Source organism: Culex quinquefasciatus, chromosome 2, assembly GCF_015732765.1.
Source record: "Culex quinquefasciatus strain JHB chromosome 2, VPISU_Cqui_1.0_pri_paternal, whole genome shotgun sequence".
Lineage (NCBI taxonomy): Eukaryota > Metazoa > Arthropoda > Insecta > Diptera > Culicidae > Culex > Culex quinquefasciatus.
The window spans coordinates 224,447,482-224,466,754 of NC_051862.1; the positions used below are offsets into that span (position 1 = coordinate 224,447,482).

General features: G+C 38.5%; 1 protein-coding gene across 1 annotated transcript in view; it reads right to left on the reverse strand.

Annotated features, from left to right (window-relative positions):
* Nucleotides 1–19,273, reverse strand: part of LOC6047491 (fibronectin type-III domain-containing protein 3a) — a 74,572-nt gene that overhangs the window by 4,039 nt on the left and 51,260 nt on the right. Inside the window, exons 3-5 of the mRNA XM_038253736.1 lie at nucleotides 13,787–13,974; nucleotides 4,590–4,905; nucleotides 1,378–4,523 (exon numbers count right to left, since the gene is read on the reverse strand). Of these exons, the coding sequence (XP_038109664.1) occupies nucleotides 1,378–4,523; nucleotides 4,590–4,905; nucleotides 13,787–13,974 (3,650 nt within the window). The remainder of the gene's footprint in view (nucleotides 1–1,377; nucleotides 4,524–4,589; nucleotides 4,906–13,786; nucleotides 13,975–19,273) is intronic.

The following is a 19,273-nucleotide window of genomic DNA, read 5'->3' on the forward strand; positions in this document are numbered from 1 at the left end:
AGTTTGACCTTTTACGTACCCGAGCAGACGGAAATAACGTGGGAATAACTTTTTTTGATATTTGAAACTAGGCCAATAACATTTTAGGTTATATATAACAAGTTTTGTTATTCGCCGTTATATTTTTTTTTTGTTACTGGATTATTATTGTAATAAAATACTAATAACATTTTTTAGTTATTCTTCGAACAAATCTTTGTTATTCCTTTTTGTTATTTTAACAACTAATCCGATCATCCCAATAACAGTTGGAGTTATTTTTCCATAACAAAAAATGTTATTCCAAAGTTGTTTTGGCTTTAAACCAATATTAGACCAATAGCAAATTTTGTTTTGATAACATAAACTGTTATTAAACTCTTATGCAAAAATTGATTATTTTTTCAAGATGACTCCATAACATTTTCTATTATTTTAACAGTATTTGTTATTGAAATGAATTTCGTTATTACCGTCTGCCCGGGTAACATTTGAATTAGGAGTAGTCGTGTTTGAACATCATGTTGTTTCAATGCATTTTTGTTTGAATTTTAGATTTTTGAATTTCTGAATTTTGAAAATAAAAAAAGATTTCTTTTTGATTTCCTTTCTACAAGTATTTGGAACTTAATTTTATGTTTTTTAGAATGCTTTTTTATTTATTTATTTGAAAATTTAAAAAAATGAACAAGGAATTTGTAAATCTAGAACAATTTGGAACCTTTTAAAATTTATTTTTATAATACAGTCCAGACTCGATTATCCAAAGTTTGTTTTTTCATTTTCTTGTTTATTTTCTTTTTAGTTAAGTTTGAATAGTTGGTTGACTTTTGAATACAAAAAAAATGCATTTTTAAATATTTCATCATCGCCATTTTGGCCGCCATCTTGAATTTAAATATTCTAAATTATGTTTGCTCGACAAAAAAAAAGACAACTTTTTTTTATACTGATTCGATTATCAAAAGTTTTTATGAACATATTAAATTTTCAATTCAATTAATTTATTTCATTCTGTAATTTCGTTAGTTCAAATCAATTAATTAAACAAATTAATTAACATTTTCATATTTTTCAAAGGATTTACAAGAGAAAGAGAAGATATTTTTAAAATAACAAAACATGCTCAGGAAAAGTTTAAAAACAAAAAAGCTAAAACTAGACTTATCCGTTGTAGGTAGGTACTCACGTAGGTACTTCATCATCAGCTCACTCAGAGAAAACATCTCAAATATTAGAATTATTTTTTTTAAATTGATTTTTTTTTGACTTACACATTTTCGAAGAACTTTTTTTAAATTTTAAATTTTTCAAAGGAAGTTTCAATATTTTTTTTAATTTTAACTTTGTGAAGACTGTAATCAGCGTTACAAACTCAAAAAACCCCGCGCCACTCACCTCTTGAAAGTCCTGGTCCTTGCTCTTGGCGATCTGCAGCACGTACTCGATCGCATCGGCAAACGGATTGTTTCGGCTCGTCTGCCACTCGATCGTCAGCACTCCTGCTCCTCCTCCTCCTCCTCCCGCAGCCGTCGTCTGACCCGTCGTCAGATGGGTGCTTCCCTGGACAATGGTGTTCAGATTGCTGACGCTTCCGTTGACCGACGAGGGTGGATGGGCGGGCGAGTTGTTGCCACTTCCTCCGCTGTTCAGTGGTTCGATGTAAACGCGTGGCGCTTTGATCGTGTTGGGCGTGGCCGCACTCGTCACAAACACGAAATCCTCCGAGTAATCGCCCATGCCGGCGTGCTTGGTCTTGACCGCTATCCGGAACGTGTACGGGGTGAGTTCGTGCAGTTTCATCACCTTGCAGGTGCTTCGCGTTCCCGTGTACACGTTCTGGTACTCGCCGGTGCGGGCGTTTTCCAGCTCGACGTAGTACCGGGCCAGATCTACGAGGTTCTTGCCTTCGCCCCAGCGCAGCTTCAGGTGCGAGAAGCCATGCTGGATGCATTCCAGCTTTGGTGGTTTCGGTGGCAGTGGTGCTGTGGTGAATTTGATGTATCCGGAGAAGGGTCCGGTGCCGATCTCGTTGACGGCTTGTATCCGCAGCTTGTATACGCTCTCCGGGTGGAGGTCTTCGATGAGCAGTTCGTTGCGGTTTGCTTTTTCGGCGAGCGTGGCACTGGCAATGCTGGCCGCTTCCGACGCATCGTCCTCGACTTCTTCCTCCTCTTCGGGGTCCGAGTCGTCCTCGTCGGCATCGGAGACTGCTTCGTCGTCCTCTTCGTCGCGTCGTGCCGACCGCTTGGAGTGATCGCCGCTTGTGCGGGTTCGCGTGCTTCGGCACAAGGTTGAAGCGGCATCGCTTGTGATGACCCGATCGCCGCACTCAATGTTGTAGTGGGTGATTTGGGATCCGTTCGATTGCGGGGTCTCCCAGCAGATAAGTATACTTTTGGCCGTGATTTTGTGCTGCCCGAGGACGGGCACGTTGGGCGGTGCCGCGGGCGTTTTTTGCGAGAATGTGGTCGAGTAGCGGGAACTGCCGGCACTGTTGACCGCGCAAACCCGGAAGTGGTAGTTGGTGAATGGTGCGAGATTTTTCAGCTCAGCCGTTCGCTGCTGGCCGTGATAGACGGTTTGGAAGAGCGACTGTTCCGCTTCGGCGTCCGGTGCGGTACTCGACTGGAGGATGTACTCGCTGATTGGCGCTCCGTTGCAGTGCGGTTCGTCCCAGATCACAGTTAGATGGGTTGGCGATTTCAGCGTGATGGTCAGCTCTTTGGGAGCGTTTGGCGGTGCTGCTCCCGCGTGGAAACTGTACTCTTCGGACCACTCGCCGGCTCCGATGCGGTTGTACGCACGAACCTGGACCGTGTACATCTCACCCGGTCGGAGGTCTTTCACGACGCAGAAGAGGTCCTTGCCGCGGTAGCACGATTGGCGTGTTTTGTTCGTCAACTCGACTTCCATTTCGTACTCGAGGATTGGCGCTCCGCCGTTGTAGTCCGGTTTGTCCCACATGAGACAGGCGGCGTACGGCGTTGGTGCGCCACTGCAGTACGGTCGTTGGGGTGGCCGTGGGGCGACCGGTTCCGTCGTTACCGTGGATGGTTCCGAGAAGGTGCTGATTCCTCCGGGGCCTTCGCAGAGTACGCGGATTTGGTAAGCCGTTCCCGGACTTAGCCGTTCGATCATCGTTTCCGACTCTTTGCCGCTGTATATCCGTTCGTACATTGCACCGGAGCTGATTTCCAGATGGTAGAGCTGGATGTCGGCACCGCCCGTGTCCATCGGTTGGTCCCACTTGACCTTAAATGCTGTTGCGTGAATCTTTCCCTTCACCTGAGGTTTCGTTGGCCGGCCAGGGCACGCCGGCAGAGTCTTGAACACTACCTCCTTGCTGAACGGACTCTGGCCGTTTTCGTTTTCGGCCTTTACCCTAAATTGGAATGTCGTTGCTCGTCTTAAACCTACACACTCGTACACGGTGTCCATCCCGGTGTAGATGTTTTTGTACCCGTAGCCCAGGTCCAGGTCGTTCATTTGCAGCGTGAAGCCTTCGCTCGGCGATCGTCGCTGCCAGGCCAGTTTGAGCGAGGCGGCCGTCGCGTGCTGCAACGTTGGCGGTGCCGGTTGTGGTGGCGGATTGCCGGCAGTGTTGAATTTGACCAAGTCCGAGTAGCCACTGCGACCGTACTCGTTGACCGCCGACAGCCGGAAGATGTAGCACATTGACGGGTGCAGCTTGTTCACGGTGAACTGTTTGCCCTTGGTTTTGCACACCTCGACAAAGTCGCAGTTCTGGGCGTTGATCAGGTGGATCATTCCGTTGTACTTGCCGTTGTCGTACTCCAGGATGTAGTTGGTAATGTGCGACCCGTTGTCGACGGCGGCGTTCCAACGTAGCTGCAGCGAGTTCTTCGTTCGGGCAATCAACGTGGGCGTTTTGGGCGTGTCGGGTTCGCACGGCGGCGTGTTGAACGTGGACGCTTCCGTCGGTGAGCCGTGCAGCTGCTCGAGGTAGACCTGCAGCCGGACGGTGTACTCCTGGCCCGGTCGCAGATCCTGCACCATGCAGCTGAGAGAGCTGCCCTTGAAGATGCTCTTGTACTTGTTCTCCTTGCCCGGATCGCTCAGCAGCAGCTCGTAGTGCAGATCGTGCACGTTGAACGGGAGCGACTCGTGCGGGGGCAACGGACTTGGCGCCGCCCACTGGAACAACGCCGATCGGGACGTAATTTCGTTGACCTGCGGCGACGGCACCGAGCTCAGGTGTTCCACGATGCTCTGCGTGTTGTCGTCCTCTTCGTCCGGCATGCTGGAAGACTCTTCACCGTCCTCGGACGTGTCCTGCGAGGACGTTCCGTTACGGTGATGTGGCTGCTGCTGCTGCTGATGGTTCTGGTTCGGGTTCTGCTGCTGCGGATGGAGGTGCGGATGCTGTTGAAGCAGTCCCGGATGCAAGTGCTGCAGCGGATGCTGTTGATGCAGTTGAAGGTGTTGCTGCTGCTGCTGGTTCTGCTGATGCTTACGTGCGTTCCCGTTGACCTCGGTGTGCTTTCGCGGCGAGGGCGGCAGCTGCGTCGTAAGGGCGGCATCTGTAAATCAAGAGAATCGAGTTAGTCTCACAGTACCAAGCCCACAGTTGACGAGACAATACTCACTCAGTACTTCGCGGTGCTTCTGCTCGAGCTTTCGCAGCAGTTTGGTGTGCTGCCGCTGGGTTCGTTCGTCCTTGTGGTACTGGTTGTTGTTGGAGTGGGGCGGTGACGGCGAGTGGGTCACGTTGGACTGCTGGGCCCCGGCCGCCGTGTGGATGGTGTGGGTTCCAGCCCCACCTCCGGCAGCCGCCGCCGCCGCCGCAGCCTGTCCACCGCCCGTAATTAGGGGCGACTGGTAGATGTGGGGTCCCCCGGGTCCCGGTCCCGCCTGGTAGCCAGCGGCCAGCGGGTTAAAGTACTGCGGTGTAGTACCATTAATCTGTCAAAGAGAGGAGGAGAGAAGGAAAGAAGAGAGTCAGTACTGCTGGTGCCAACTCATCAGGTGTTCGTGGCCACAATAGATTCGATACCTTAAACAACACCCTCACCCTCGGCGGGTCATCACTGGGGCGTCGTTCCATAACACGGACGACGTGGACGGTGATGTTATTTCAGTAATTAGTAAACGAGGGATAAAAGGGAAAACTTTTGCTTTTCTTGCAAGTGAGCGAGAGATAACACGTCGTGGCCAACGGACTCGTTAGAACTGACACGTCTACCGACCGGCCTCCGTTCCAGGAAAGCTTCTCCTTATCAACAAGTGCCTCCACACAAAACTCACACAAATAGTCATATCATTGCAAATACAACCATCCAAGCAACCACGTAGCCAATGTTTATTTGCAAAGCTGTTTTCGCCCGGGTTTTCATTGCTACTCGTGCATTACCGATTCTCTCTCTCTCTTTCTGGCAAAGTCGTGTTTGTGTTTGGGATCTTCCGAGACCGGAAGGGAGGATGGAAGAGTGGTGCGCTGCTACCACGGCAACTCTGTAACACGTCGCCAGATTCATCAACCCGAACGCGAAAGGAAGCTCAGTGTTGTTTAATTAATACGATAATAATAATCTCAAAAAATACAGCAGCACTGATTATTATACAAGTGCGTGCTATTTTTAGGGCGGATTTTCTTCTGGGAAATCGGGTGCTTCTGGGTGTTGATGATGCTGATGGTCCCAGACGAGACGACGTGCTCGAGAGTCATAACAATCATCGTCGTCAAGGTGCGTGGGATAAGATGCAGCGGCGGTCGCAGTCGCAACAGAAATTGATTAAACGTTTTAAATAAACTAGATTATTCGGAGTATCCATTATCCACTGATCTTTGCCATTTAGGTCTTGTTTATAACATAAGCAACTGGTTACTCTATCCAATTTACATTCGACACCATGCATTTGAAAGCCCAAAAATCCCACAAAAATTTTCGCAAATTGATGACGTAAAAAAGAGGATCCGTCATTCATGATTTTATGATCCACCGCAAAAAAAAACCTTCTTGGAAGGTCAACCAGTGATGGGCCACGAAGAAGATTGTCTTGTCAGCAATCGTCGCCGTTGGTCGTCGTGCAGCGCTGCTGGTTTTAGTGGTTTTTCCCACAACCAGTTAAGCTGCAGCTGAGCCACCACCACCGAACGAACGGACGGTAATTGGCTTTGCCGTTGTTGCACGAATAATTATAACTTTTTTTTTATTATGGCACTGTGTGTGAATACACCTTTATTAATATCATTCGCGATCGCGATTTGGCGCGCAAAGTATTAGGTTGACCAAAGCTGGCCAATTTGACACGACTCGCTGTTCAGGAAGCTCCACTTCCGGATGTGTGTGATCAGATTATGATTACTGGCTTCGGGCCTGGCCAGGCAGTGGGCAGTGGGATTGCAATAAATTCGCTTGCTTGCTTGCTCTCACGAAAATGTTTGCAATTATGAACCTACTGGTATTTGAATGTTGTGGGAGACATTTTTTTCACCAAAAAAAAAATAGACTCATGTAAACAGTTAAACACAACATGGTAATTTGTCATCCTTAAAATAAGTTCAGCAAATATTTTTAACTTTTTCGAGTTTAAAACTCAGATAAAATTAAATTGTTAAAAGACGGATTTGTTGTGTTTTAATTTATTTGACAAAATTTCAGGCCTGATCTAAAAGTATCAATTTTCAAAATATTTGGAGTGACTTGATTCCTTTCATAATTCTGAAGGAAGATTGTGCAAAATGATTCTTGTTAAATAAAATTAATAATTTTCTGTAAATTACAGAAATTTCACTTGAAACATGTACGGAGAATATTTTGCTTTTGTTTTTTTCCAGATGAATATTGTTTTCACAAAATCTCCAAATAAAAAAAACAAAATCTCTCAATAAAAAAGTTCATCGAACATTGGAAATCGAAAAATCATTAGGGAGCAATTCTCGGTCATTTTGATAAACGATGACTTTGAGTACATTTTTGTCATCCATACGTCAAAAAAAAATCTCGGGTGAGTTTTCAAAAAGCCGTAAGAGCCACTGTGACCTCTGACACTAATGTTCGTTTTTCTCGAAAGTGAAACAAAATTTCATTAAATAGGGGGTTTGTTATACAAAAATTATATGTGAAAGTTCAAAATTCAATCTGTATCTCGAGAACTAAATTTCTGATCGAGTTCGTGTCTTTGACAAATTTATAGGAGAACTCGTGAAAAATGGATACAATTTAAAAAATACCTTTTTTTGTATCACTTTTTAATACCAAAATTCAAATTGCAAAAAAATATCATTAAAAATAGAAGCTTATGCAACAATTTGCAAAAATAAGATTTTTCACACGAGGTTCACTGCCCATGTTCGCATAAATGTCCCATATGCAAAAACAGCAAGCTGAGAAAAACGCATTTGAAGTTTGTCCCATACATAAGGCTACGTGTTAAGTTTTCACGAAAAAACTGGATTTCCTCCTGATTTCTAGAACAAAGTACTGGATGTTATAGGCTCTTTCGAAAGAGCACACGATTTTGAACCAAACTGCATCAATAACTCGAAATCGATGAAAATGCATATGGGACATTTATGCGATCAGGGGCAGTATCACCGAGTTAACCCTCTACTGCCCAAATTTTTTTTTCGAAGATTTTTATTTTTCCCGTGTTCAGGAGGTCATTTTGAGCAACTTTTGTTCTACGAAAAACTTCACTTCTCTTGTTTTATGTTGTTCTTGTTTTATTTTTAATATTTTAATTTTCATTTATCTTGTTTAGTTTATGTTTGTTTTTGGTAGTATTTGGCCTATTCTAACACCTCCTATCGTTACATTTTGCCTATCTACACAGAAAAAAAAAGTTGAATTTTGGAATGTTGAAAATTTGTGTAATATTACATAAAAAATGTGTAAAAATGTGAACCTGATGAATATTCATCAAAAACTGATGAAAATTCATCATTTTCTGGGGTAAAATTAATCATTTATTTTGCCACAAAATCTGTCACCATTTCCTGATGAATATTACCATCATTTTTTTTTCTGTGTAATTTTTTCATGTTTTTATAGTCACTTTTTCAATTTTTTACTTGTTTTTCACTTTTTCTGCTATAGAATGACACCATTATCATTTATATTGTAAACAAATGCGTAGAGGCATAGGCTGGGACACTACAAAAATTACTGCATACTTATTTTTACTTAAAATATAGGAAATAATAGTAAAAAACACAGCCAAAGTTGACCCCTAAAAAATGACATTTTTAAAAACAATGGCAAAGTCAAATAAAACAAGTAAAACTTCCAACCCTAAAATTTTCTAAAATTTCAAGAGTTCTTCTTTCCAATGCATTTTAAAGATTAAAAATTGGTTGAAAAATTGATTTTTGGCGATTTTTCAGATCGAAGCCCGTCTAAAGGCGGGGTTAAGTTGTAGAGGGTTAAATAAATACGACGAGTGCTGAACAAAATATGTTTTTTAACGGGTTGCATACAACATTTTTTTTGAAATTCCGAAAAACATCCTTTGAATGGAATTTTAAGTCAAATGTGTTTAGTTAGTTCACCTTTCAAATGAAAAAAATATTGAAAAGTATAATTCGAAACAAGTGCCGAAAAGTACACAGAAAAACTATAATGGTAAAATTCATCAGGAAATGGTGACAGATTTTGTGTAAAAAAAAAAGATTAATTTTACCCCAGAAAATGATGAATTTTCATCAGTTTTTGATGAATATCAGGTTCACATTTTTATGTAATATTACTCAAAAATATTCAAACTACCAAAATTTTTACATTCCGAAATTCAACTTTTTTTTTTCTGTGTATTACTTTTCGATTTAGTATTTTTTGGAAAAGAAAAGTAGGCCGTTTCGTCGTTCGAGAATGACAGGAAAAGAAAGTATTTAATGGATGGACGGATTTTATCAATTTATACCTGAAAAGTATAACTTTTTGATTAAGACATTATTGTTAAAGAAAATGTTCATAAATTGCATTTTTTGCAATTTAAATTGCAATGCAATGCAAAAAAGTGAATACCTAAAGCTTTACCGAAGACATCAAAACTATCAGAAATTTTGTTCTCGAGATACAGATTTTTTTTACATATCATTTTTGTATGACCACCGCTCAAACTTGTGTGGATGACAAAAAAAGGCTTCTTTGGGCATAGGAAACAAGTACTGTCATCAGGGGTGACATTGGGTCTGAGGGGTGAGATTTGGTCATAAAAATTTCAGCATTTTTGTATGGGCCAATCTCACCCCCCAGACCCCATGTCTCCCCTAATGACGGTAAGCAATGTTTCAGCAAAATAAAAAAAATGAGCAATTCTCTACAAAATCGGCCGATTTCGACCATTTTTATTTTTTGTATTTTTTGATTTGGCCTAAACTTTGTGGGGGCCTTCCCTATGACCAAAGAAGCTATTTTGTGTCATTGGTTCACCCATACAAGTCTCCATACAATTTTGGCAGCTGTTTTTGAAAAGTTCTGAAAAATTACTATGAAATTGTCTAAGAGACATTGAAGATTGGACTTCTGGTTGCTGAGATACAGCGGCATAAAGAAAAATAAACCGGAAAATTGAAGTTTTCTAAGTCTCAACCCACCATTTTGTAATATCGATATCTCAGTAACTAATGGTCCGATTTTTAATGTTAAAACATGAAACATTTGTGAAATTTTTCGATCCTTTCGAAAAAAATATTTTGATTTTTTTTTAAATCAAGACTAACATTTTAAAAGGGCCAAACATTCAATATTACGCCCTTTTGAAATGTTAGTCTTGATTCTAAAAATGATGTAAATGCATCGTTTACCGAGATTTAAGATAATTGCTTTTGGAAGAAACCCCATTTTTTGTGTTATGGTAGTTTTACTTATTTTATGTTTGCTGCCATTTTTTAAATTATGACGCCAAAACACGCAACTTCCGAAAGGTTAGTTTATATTTTATCAGGTTTTGAGTCGCTTTTTCTTGGCTTGGTTATCCAAAGTATCTTGATAAACAAAAAAAAAACAATCAAAAAAATCACTTTAAATTTAAGATTAAATCTCACAAAATTGATAATGCACAAACAGTAAAAATAAGTGAATAGCGATATTTTTCTCTAAATCGAGGTTTACTTAAATGGCGAAAACAAAATCATGAAAAAAAGCAGGTATTAAACATTTTATATTAACTTAAATTATCAGATAACAAGTGCCTAAGTCTTTTACAAAACAACAACCCCGAAGAGAGTTCAAGGTTCCCTCTGAGTAGTGTGTGCTGCTTCACAGTGCGGAACACGAAAATTGTTCACCTGACGGCGACAAAAATTTGTCTCGCAAAGAAGTGAAAATAGCACCGAAGCTGAACACTGAACACAACAATTACATGGCCTACAATGATCTACACTGATCCACACACACGTGTGTGTAATTTGAGGCTATTATTACAGGAAAGGTTTGATTTTGTGGGCGCCCTTTTAGTTTTGATGGTGACTGCATAAAATTTTACCCTCAAGGACGCCACTGCCGAAAGTTGTTGTCGGTTTTTTTTTGTGAATGAGTCGTCGCTCTTTAATTGTCACAATGCAAAAAGTTCCGCAACCGCCCCAAAACATCCGGCTGTTTTTTTTACGCCCGTTCCGTTTGCTTGGCAAGCTTCGCAACAAAACAAATTACCACTAGTCATTTTTCGTGTTTTTTTTTTGTTTTCATCTCATTTCGGCGTTTGGCGCGGTATTGTTTGATGCCCATTTTCTCTGTTTCTCTCTCTTTCTGACGAACGCAAAACCGGTTTCATTTTGGAGTCGCGAATAATAGGTCTATTCCCGTACTGCAGAATTCTGCAATTCTGCACGAAATCGGCAGCAGAGCGTTCCCGTACTTTTCTGCAATAAAAGTAACTTTTCTTTCAGGCAGAACTTCTGCAATGAGAGAGACAAAAGTTGCAGCAAAACCGTTCCCGTACTTTTCTGCAGGCTCTCTCTTCTCTTTCGTGTTGAAAAGTAACTGCAAGTTGGTGTGAGTACACGCTTACATAAAATTTGCAAGTTGGGTTAAATAAAGCATTTTATTATTATGTAGGTGTAATAAATTTGATGTTTTATTATTACTGAATTCAAGCAGTATTTTTGAAAGGACGTTTGTATATTTGGAATTGATGGATTTTGGGGTATTTTTTTAATGTCTGGTTTTATTGAGAACTATATTTTATGTTAACGATTTCAGGCTTAGTTCAGTAATGTAATGATATAGCGAATTTATTATTTTTAGAGTTAATAAAGTTTATAAGTAAATCTAGTATTACAGCACGGCTAATAACCCAACAAACAATTTGTATCATAAAAACAATTGTTTTTAAAAACTTTTATAAGACACATTTCTTTGGAGTTGAATAAATTTCAAAAAAATATTTGTTTAAGAATTGATTTTTGATCTTAAATTGCTTTTGAACAGACTATATATGTGTGTTAAAATAATAGGTAAATGTAATTGACAAATTATAAATTGTACCTGTGGCGGTGCTACCAATTTGTATTCTTATATGAACCAAAATATTAAATGTATTTTGTTGAACTTTTAATGAAGGAATCATAAAAAAAGGTATTAGACTGTACCAAACAAATAATAAATATAATTGATTATATGATTGATGACCATATTTTTTTTTGCTGAAACATAAGTTACGTTGTTTACACATCATATTTTATACTATTAAAAATTGATACCTATAAATTTTATTAAACATTATACGGTATACTTAAATTCTTAAATTTCTAAATCCCTACATTCCTAAATTCCTAAATAGAAATACACTTATTTTGGAGTCATATTTTAGGTTTGAAATGCATATTTAGAGGATTTAGAGATTAGAAATTTCGCAGAGGTCTTCCCGGTCTTCGGGTAATAGAGTACAAACTATCTATTTTTTATAATTCAGTTTTTGATTTTTTTATTTACAAATTTTTTAAATTTTACTTTTTTTTCAAATTATTTTTTTTTAATTTTTAACTGTAGAATTAGAATTTTTGATGTTCTATTAAATATTCAAAATTTAGATTTTTTTATTTCGAATTCAAAATACCTCAAGTCTGAACTTTTATATTTCAACCTTATTTCGATTTTTTGAAATTAAGCTTTTTTTAATTATTTACATTTTGAATTACTTAATTTTTTTAAGCTTTGAATATGTGATTTATTTTTTTCTAAGATAAATATTTGCATTTTAAATTTCTCAAATAGCTGATTTAATTTTTTTAGCTTCTCAATTAAAAAAAATGTTTTTTTTTTTATATTTTTATTTATGATTTTCTTAATTTCCGGGTTTCTAAATTTATGTGTTCCATATTTTTGAGTGTGTGATTCATTTACTTTCTAATATTTTTCAACTTTGCTGCGTCACCGTTGTTTTTCCATATGACATCCATAATTTATTTATGTTATCCTGAATAAAAAATCCTTCAAATAGTCTGCTCTCAAAACATGTATTTATGATCCCTTCTATATTAAACCTTTGTTTGTCATTTTTTGAATTTTATTTGTTAAACGCAGGTACGTACCTGCAACTCTCATTTCTATTTTTTACCTTATGTAAAAGTTTTGAAATGTTTCTAATGAATAATTTCTACCTAAGTCCCCGTTCTAGAGGTAAACTTCTTCCCTGTCACGGCGTTCTAGCAGGATTCTAGCAGAGTTCTCACAAAGCTGCATAATCTTACAGCATTCTAGCAGAAATGTTCCACCATTCTAGCAGGATTCTGGCAGAATCAGCTCTTTCGTGACTGGGTTTCAATTATAATTTTTGTCAATCCCTTTTTTTAAAATAATTAAAAAAAAAACTTTAATACCCAATTTGAGTAAATCCACTCAACTGTGTACAATATTGCAGAAAAAGTACTGGAACGCGCTACCCAGGCAAAAGTTTTGCGGCTTCTCTCCTTGCAGAACTTCTGCAAAAGAGAGAGATGAAGAGAGCGTACGGGAACGTACTGCAAAAAAGTGACTTATGCTGGTTGCAGAATTTTGCAGAAGTTGCAGAAATTCTGCAATTCTGCAGGTACGGGAATAGACCTAATACAATTGAGTCGCACTGCAGAAAAACCCTGAATTTGAAATTAAAATCCGTCACCAGAGTGCCGAAAAATCCCCCCTTTTTTTGGAGGAAAAGTGCAGCGTCACAGAGTGTTTAAGCTTTTGAACACCTTCGCACTCTGTGGTTGGTGGATTGAAGTTTATTTTTTGAAGAGGAGGAATAATTTGGTTTTGTTTCATTTACATCACATTAGAAACGAAGCGATTTGCAATATTGTTTTTATTCGGTTGATGGTTGTATAGTAGATCGATTCCACTTGGAATTTTGCTTTAGATCAAATTGAGTTTGAATTAATTTACTAAAGTTTTAAAATCATAAGAAAATAGAATATTTGTATTTTTGTCATTTTTTGTCATTTTTGTAATTTTTGTCATTTTTGTCATTTTTGTCATTTTTGTCATTTTTGTCCTTTTTGTCATTTTTGTCATTTTTGTCATTTTTGTCATTTTTGTCATTTTTGTCATTTTTGTCATTTTTGTCATTTTGTCATTTTTGTCATTTTTGTCATTTTGTCATTTTTGTCATTTTTGTCATTTTTGTCATTTTTGTCATTTTTGTCATTTTTGTCATTTTTGTCATTTTTGTCATTTTTGTCATTTTTGTCATTTTTGTCATTTTTGTCATTTTTGTCATTTTTGTCATTTTTGTCATTTTCGTAATTTTTGTAATTTTTGACATTTTTGACATTTTTGACATTTTTGTCATTTTTGTCATTTTTGTATTTTTGTTAGATATGTCATCCCGTTCCCCTTAAGAATTTTAGCAAAATACTTACAAAATGTCCATGCAGATGATGCTGGACACCGCCCTGGCCGAGCTGCTGGTGCTGGGTGGAGAGGATGACGTGCCGCAGCGTGCCGTTTTCGTCCACGATCTGCTGCATGACGTGGCCCGGCGGAACCTGCACCGGCATCGCCATCGGAGGAGTACCGTTCTGTGACACCATCGGCACGGTCACTGGACCTGCAAGTGAATAGAGAATAAAAAGAAAAGAATTAGTTATCACATTTTATCGATGTCGAAGAAAAACATTCTGGAACAAGTGCCAAACATTACAACACCCTTCTTATTCTACTTTTTCTTCAAGTCCCAAAATTTCATTCCTTGTTCACATATTTGTCCATTCTGACCTAAATCTTGCCCATGTTTACAAATGTGTGTACATTTTTTCTTCTTTCCCCCCTTCTCACTCAAGCCGGTGTGGAATCGAAGTCAGAAATCAGTGACTGATGATCATCATTTTAATGACGATGATGATGGTGTTTGTTTGGTCGGCGGCGCCCCAAGCTACTTCCCAGGCCATATTTTGTGTCGTTAATTTTTTTCTGTTGTTTCGGGCTCCCCCCCCCCCCTTTCTCCGGCTGACTGAGGCCAAGAGTACGTCTTAAAGTTCCCCGTTCAATGGCCTCGACGGACGACGATGCACGCGGGAAACGTACTTGACTCAATTTGGAGACAGTCGACAGAAAAAAAAAACCTTTGCCGTTGTCCGACGGTGCCTTCCCAAAAATCACGTCGTTTGATGCAATGCTCTGTGGTGGAATGACGTGAGAAAGGTGGACAATGCAGTTTATTTCTTTTAAATTTATCAATATATTCAGCTATCTAGAGAATTACCGTGGAGAATTTCCCTTATCCTCTTAATCGATAAGGCGAGCATTGTCATGTCCCGTTTTCCAATGCTATGCCGTGCTATGCAAACGAACGGATAAATGTAGATTGTCGACAAGAGACACGACAAGACTCAACGGAAAGGTGAAAAATTGTTTGCAAAATTGCGCTGTCCATCCGATGGCGCGTTTATTGAACTCTTTTGTTTACGTTCCACCGCAGAGAGGAACGAACCGAAAAAAAAATCTGGGATGTGGGATAACTTGCCAGCCAGCAGCATCCCATCATCATCGTCGTCGTCGTCTCCCGTTTTTTTTCGAGTGGTCCAACACCAGCATCATCCCCCGGCTGACGAACGAACAAACTGCGATTTTCATCAATTTTGCTTTTTTGACACAAAAGTGATTGACCGTTCTGGACTCCTTCTTCTTCTCTTCTCTCTTACCAAATTCTTCGAAAGTAGGTGGTGGTGGTGGAGAGACAATCCCAAAAACCGGTTCCCCTCTGGCGAGTGGGAATTTCTGCGAACGTCCGTCCAAAGGCCACTTTTTTCCTGGTCGTGGGAGCTCCCACCGTCAGCCGGTCTTCCAGTTGGCAACAGTTCGCGGCGCAAGAACATCATCAGTTGGTTGGTACGGGTGCGTTCCCTGGTGCTACGAGCATTGCTAATTGATGGCAGAAACGCGAATGGATTCTGTGATTGCTATCTTTGTTCGTGAGGTTGACATTCACGCCACCAACCCTACAGTAGGTACGAGTTGAGCCGGTTCAGGTGGTTACAACTACGCGGATCATCCGCTACTTAGTTTTCATGGAAAAAGAGTGGTTTGGGTAGTCAAATTACTCATTTTAGCAGCTTCAGAAATTAAAATATATATCTAAGCAACCCGGGCTGGACAATCATCACTAGGGTTAGTGAATTTTCACAATTTCGCGGACAGCGTGAAAATCGTGAAATTTGAAGATTTCCGTGAAATCCCGTGAAATTTATCAATTTTCTCAAATCAATTCATTAAAATAACAACATAACAAAATATTTCAATCATAAAGACCTTTAAAGTAAATTTTATAAGATTTCAATTGAAAAGCGTATGAACCATTTGAAGAATTGTTAGCAAAACAAACATTAACATGAAATTGATACAACATTTACTGAGAAGTGAATTTTGTGAATACTTAAATGATGTTAACAAAATCAGTCAAAGAAGAAAACATATTTTAGGAATTTATTTTTTTATAAATTTTGTCTCTTTCAACCAAAACTTGTTAAAATTGACTAAACAAGTATATTGTGATTTTTTTTAAAGATTGCACAGATTTTTTAAGTTGTATTGATTTTTTTAGAAATCAATTAAGAGCATTCATTTAAAAGTAACATTCAGTTAAAATAGTCGTCTTACCCTTTTCTTCCGGTCAATTATATATCCGGTGGAGCAAAAAAATAGATTGAAAAATTTAATTCCATCAGAGAAGAGGAAGAAAAATATTGAGAAATAGATTGCTAGTTTCTTGATACTATAAACAATAGTTTATCAGTTTTTCTTAGGAAACTAATTGAATTTAACTTTTTTTTCATTCGGCATTATAACAATTTAACTATTATTTAATTTGAATTTTGAAATATATAATTTTAAAAGATGTTGAAAGATTCAAGCTTGGTTTATTCAAGATTAAAAGAATAGTTTTTTTTATCTTCAAAATCACATTTTAAGAACATTTCAGATTTTTTTCTGAACCAGTTTAATTTTCACGATATTTGATTATTTGGGTGGATGGTTCCCGTGGAAGTTTTTTTTTGTTTCTGATTTTGAATAAAATTTTGAAGATTTCTTTACAGATTAAATTATTTTTGGCTATTGATTTTTAATTTAGTTTTTGAAAAGTGAGATGAAAACCTTAAAGCTATTTTTACTGGGTAAAATGTCGCAAAAAAGATATTTTGACTGTAAGATTGTTTTGTTAAATTTGGCTTTGATTTGAAATTCAATAAATATTAAAATGTTGAATTAGTAGCAAATCAGCGAAAACTGTTTAGCTATATTAGTCGAACATTAAAAAAGCAGCTCAATAAATGACAATACGCATGCCCTACTTTTTCTGTTTTGAAATATTTTTAGAGCCCATCCATAAACCATAAGGATTTTTTTTAAATTAATCAAATAATTTTTTGTGTAACGTTGAAATTAACTTAAGATTTTTTTAGTTTATTGAAAAATAATATGTAATTAATCATAAAAAAGTACTTTGTGAAGGTCTAACATGAAATTTTCATAGTTATTTTAATATTATTCACGTTCCGCGAAATTTCCGTGAAATTTTGTGTTTTGAAATTAAGGTACCCGTGAAATTTGCAATTTTTGAGCGTGAAAAATCACTAAGCCTAATCATCACTTATACATGACGAAACCCAGTCTGCAACCCGATGCGAAAAAATCAATTTATTTATGATTATTTAAATTTAGACAAAATCAACCAAAATTTCGTCACCCTAGCAACGTCATGATTCGAATTCCCGGACGCTTCGAAACCCGGACACCTCATCTTGTTTTATCATTTACAAGCCTTACCCGACAAACTTCGTTCTGTATGTTTTTTTCGTTTGTTGACGTTTTTAGCTTTTTTGCTTATTCAGCCTCCTGTGATCAAAATTTGATTTTGCGTAACTTTTCCCATGCAATTTGCAGATTTTCGGGAATCGGTTCCAGAGTGGCCAAAGTTGTCACTTTTTGGCGTAAGAACCTTCCTTGGACTTATACGAACCCAACGCAACAAAGAGCACCTCGATCAGACGCTCCGTACTGACCTGATTCGCGTTCGAACAAAACCGTCGACATTTTTATATATGTAGAAGATTTGGATAGAAGTTCGTATAATAATTGGGAAATCTGTGTTATTTGATGAATTCTAACATCAACATTCAATTCAATTTTTTTTGAACGCTCTAGTCAATGCCAAAACAATCAAATAAAATAAAAATATAAGTTTACCAAAAATGTGAAACTTTTCACTGAAATATTTCATAGGCGTCCGAAGCACCGGGAAGGCAAAGCAAAAAAATATGGTTCTGATTTCCTTAAATTCTAGCAAATTTATATACATAATATCGATTGTTTTGATGTTAACAGCTTATTTGAGACCTGAAGAAAGCCATTCACTAAAATTTCAGTCCAAATTTGTGCGATTCATAAGCAAAAACGAGTGTCCGGATTTCGAATCAGCTTTTATCAGTGTCCGGGATTCGAAGCATAACAAGTCATTTTAATTTTGAAATTCTAATGAAAAATTGTTAGAAAAGACATATTTTGCATGCATTCTCTTAAAATTGACTGTTTATACTAAATCCTGATGATATTTCTACATTTCCAACATATTACATGATATTTTGCCTGCTTTAACAAAAATGATAGGCTACTAAGTGTCCGGATTTCGAAACATGACGTTAGTTCCCGGAGTTCTTCATCGAAAGCCTTTTTCCAGAAACCCATTCCAACCGGCCACACCAACCGCCTCGCGACCGCGACTTGGTGGGCTCGCACTCCGTCAGCATGCAAATGCGCGAATGGCTTTTTATTGTGTTTATCTTTGCCGCCAACATGTTAGCCAGCAAAGAAAGAAACAGAGTGAGACTGTGGAGTGGTGATCCATAAACAGACACCCGGGACGACGAGCGCCAGAACCGGTGTTGGGTTGGAGGTCGGTTGGCAAAAAGGCAAGAGAGTAGAGTGAGTGCACACACATGGACACGATGATGACGACAATCCAAACTTCGACGACGACGGCAAGGACCGGCCAGACGGTCATTAATATTTCGTGTGTAGACTATACACTACCCGACTATGCTGATGTGGTCTCGATGAACTAACTAACCGGCAAAAAGAGAGAAAAGAAGAAACGATCGACAACTAGAACACCAACAAAACCAACAACAACATCGACATTGGAGAGCAAACAAACACAGGCACAGTCGATGCTGGACAGAAGCCCCGACAGAATGGAGAAGCAAAAAAAAAAACGTTACTTAATCCACCTTTAGGTGGTTGGTGCCTTCCTCACGATATTCAATTTTTTTTCTAATCACAAAATAAAATTGTTTTAAGTGTTGATGTTCTCTTAAAATAACTGTAAATAGGGGCCAACTAAAATGATAGTTGAATAAAACAGGGCTGATGTTAAGGCAAGATGGTGGCAAAACTCGTGCGGCATTCGCGCGAGTTTCTTCAAAATACAAACTCTGACAGCTTTGAGTGCGGCACTAAGTGCGGAACTAGCCCTCAATCGAACGTATAAACAGAAAGGATTGTAGCAAAAACTCGATGGAAGTGATTTTGTTTAAAATGATATCTTTCTCCTGATTTTGCAGACTGATGCTTCTCTTCCTCGATGGTACCTTCGATATTGACAACCAGGCTGTATTTTTAATGTAGGAAACAATATCTTTTTTTTTTCATTTTTAATGTTTTAGAAACCACCTTGAGTCATTCAAAAACACCCAAAAAGCAAAAACAAATAAGGGAGCGTTCTTTTATTACGTAACGCAAAATTTTGGATTTGGGACTCCAGAAATGTTGTTGTTGTTGATTTTTTTATGGGAACTTTAACCCTATGGGTCATTCGCTCCCGAACTCCAGTAATCATGGCTTTCTACCTATAC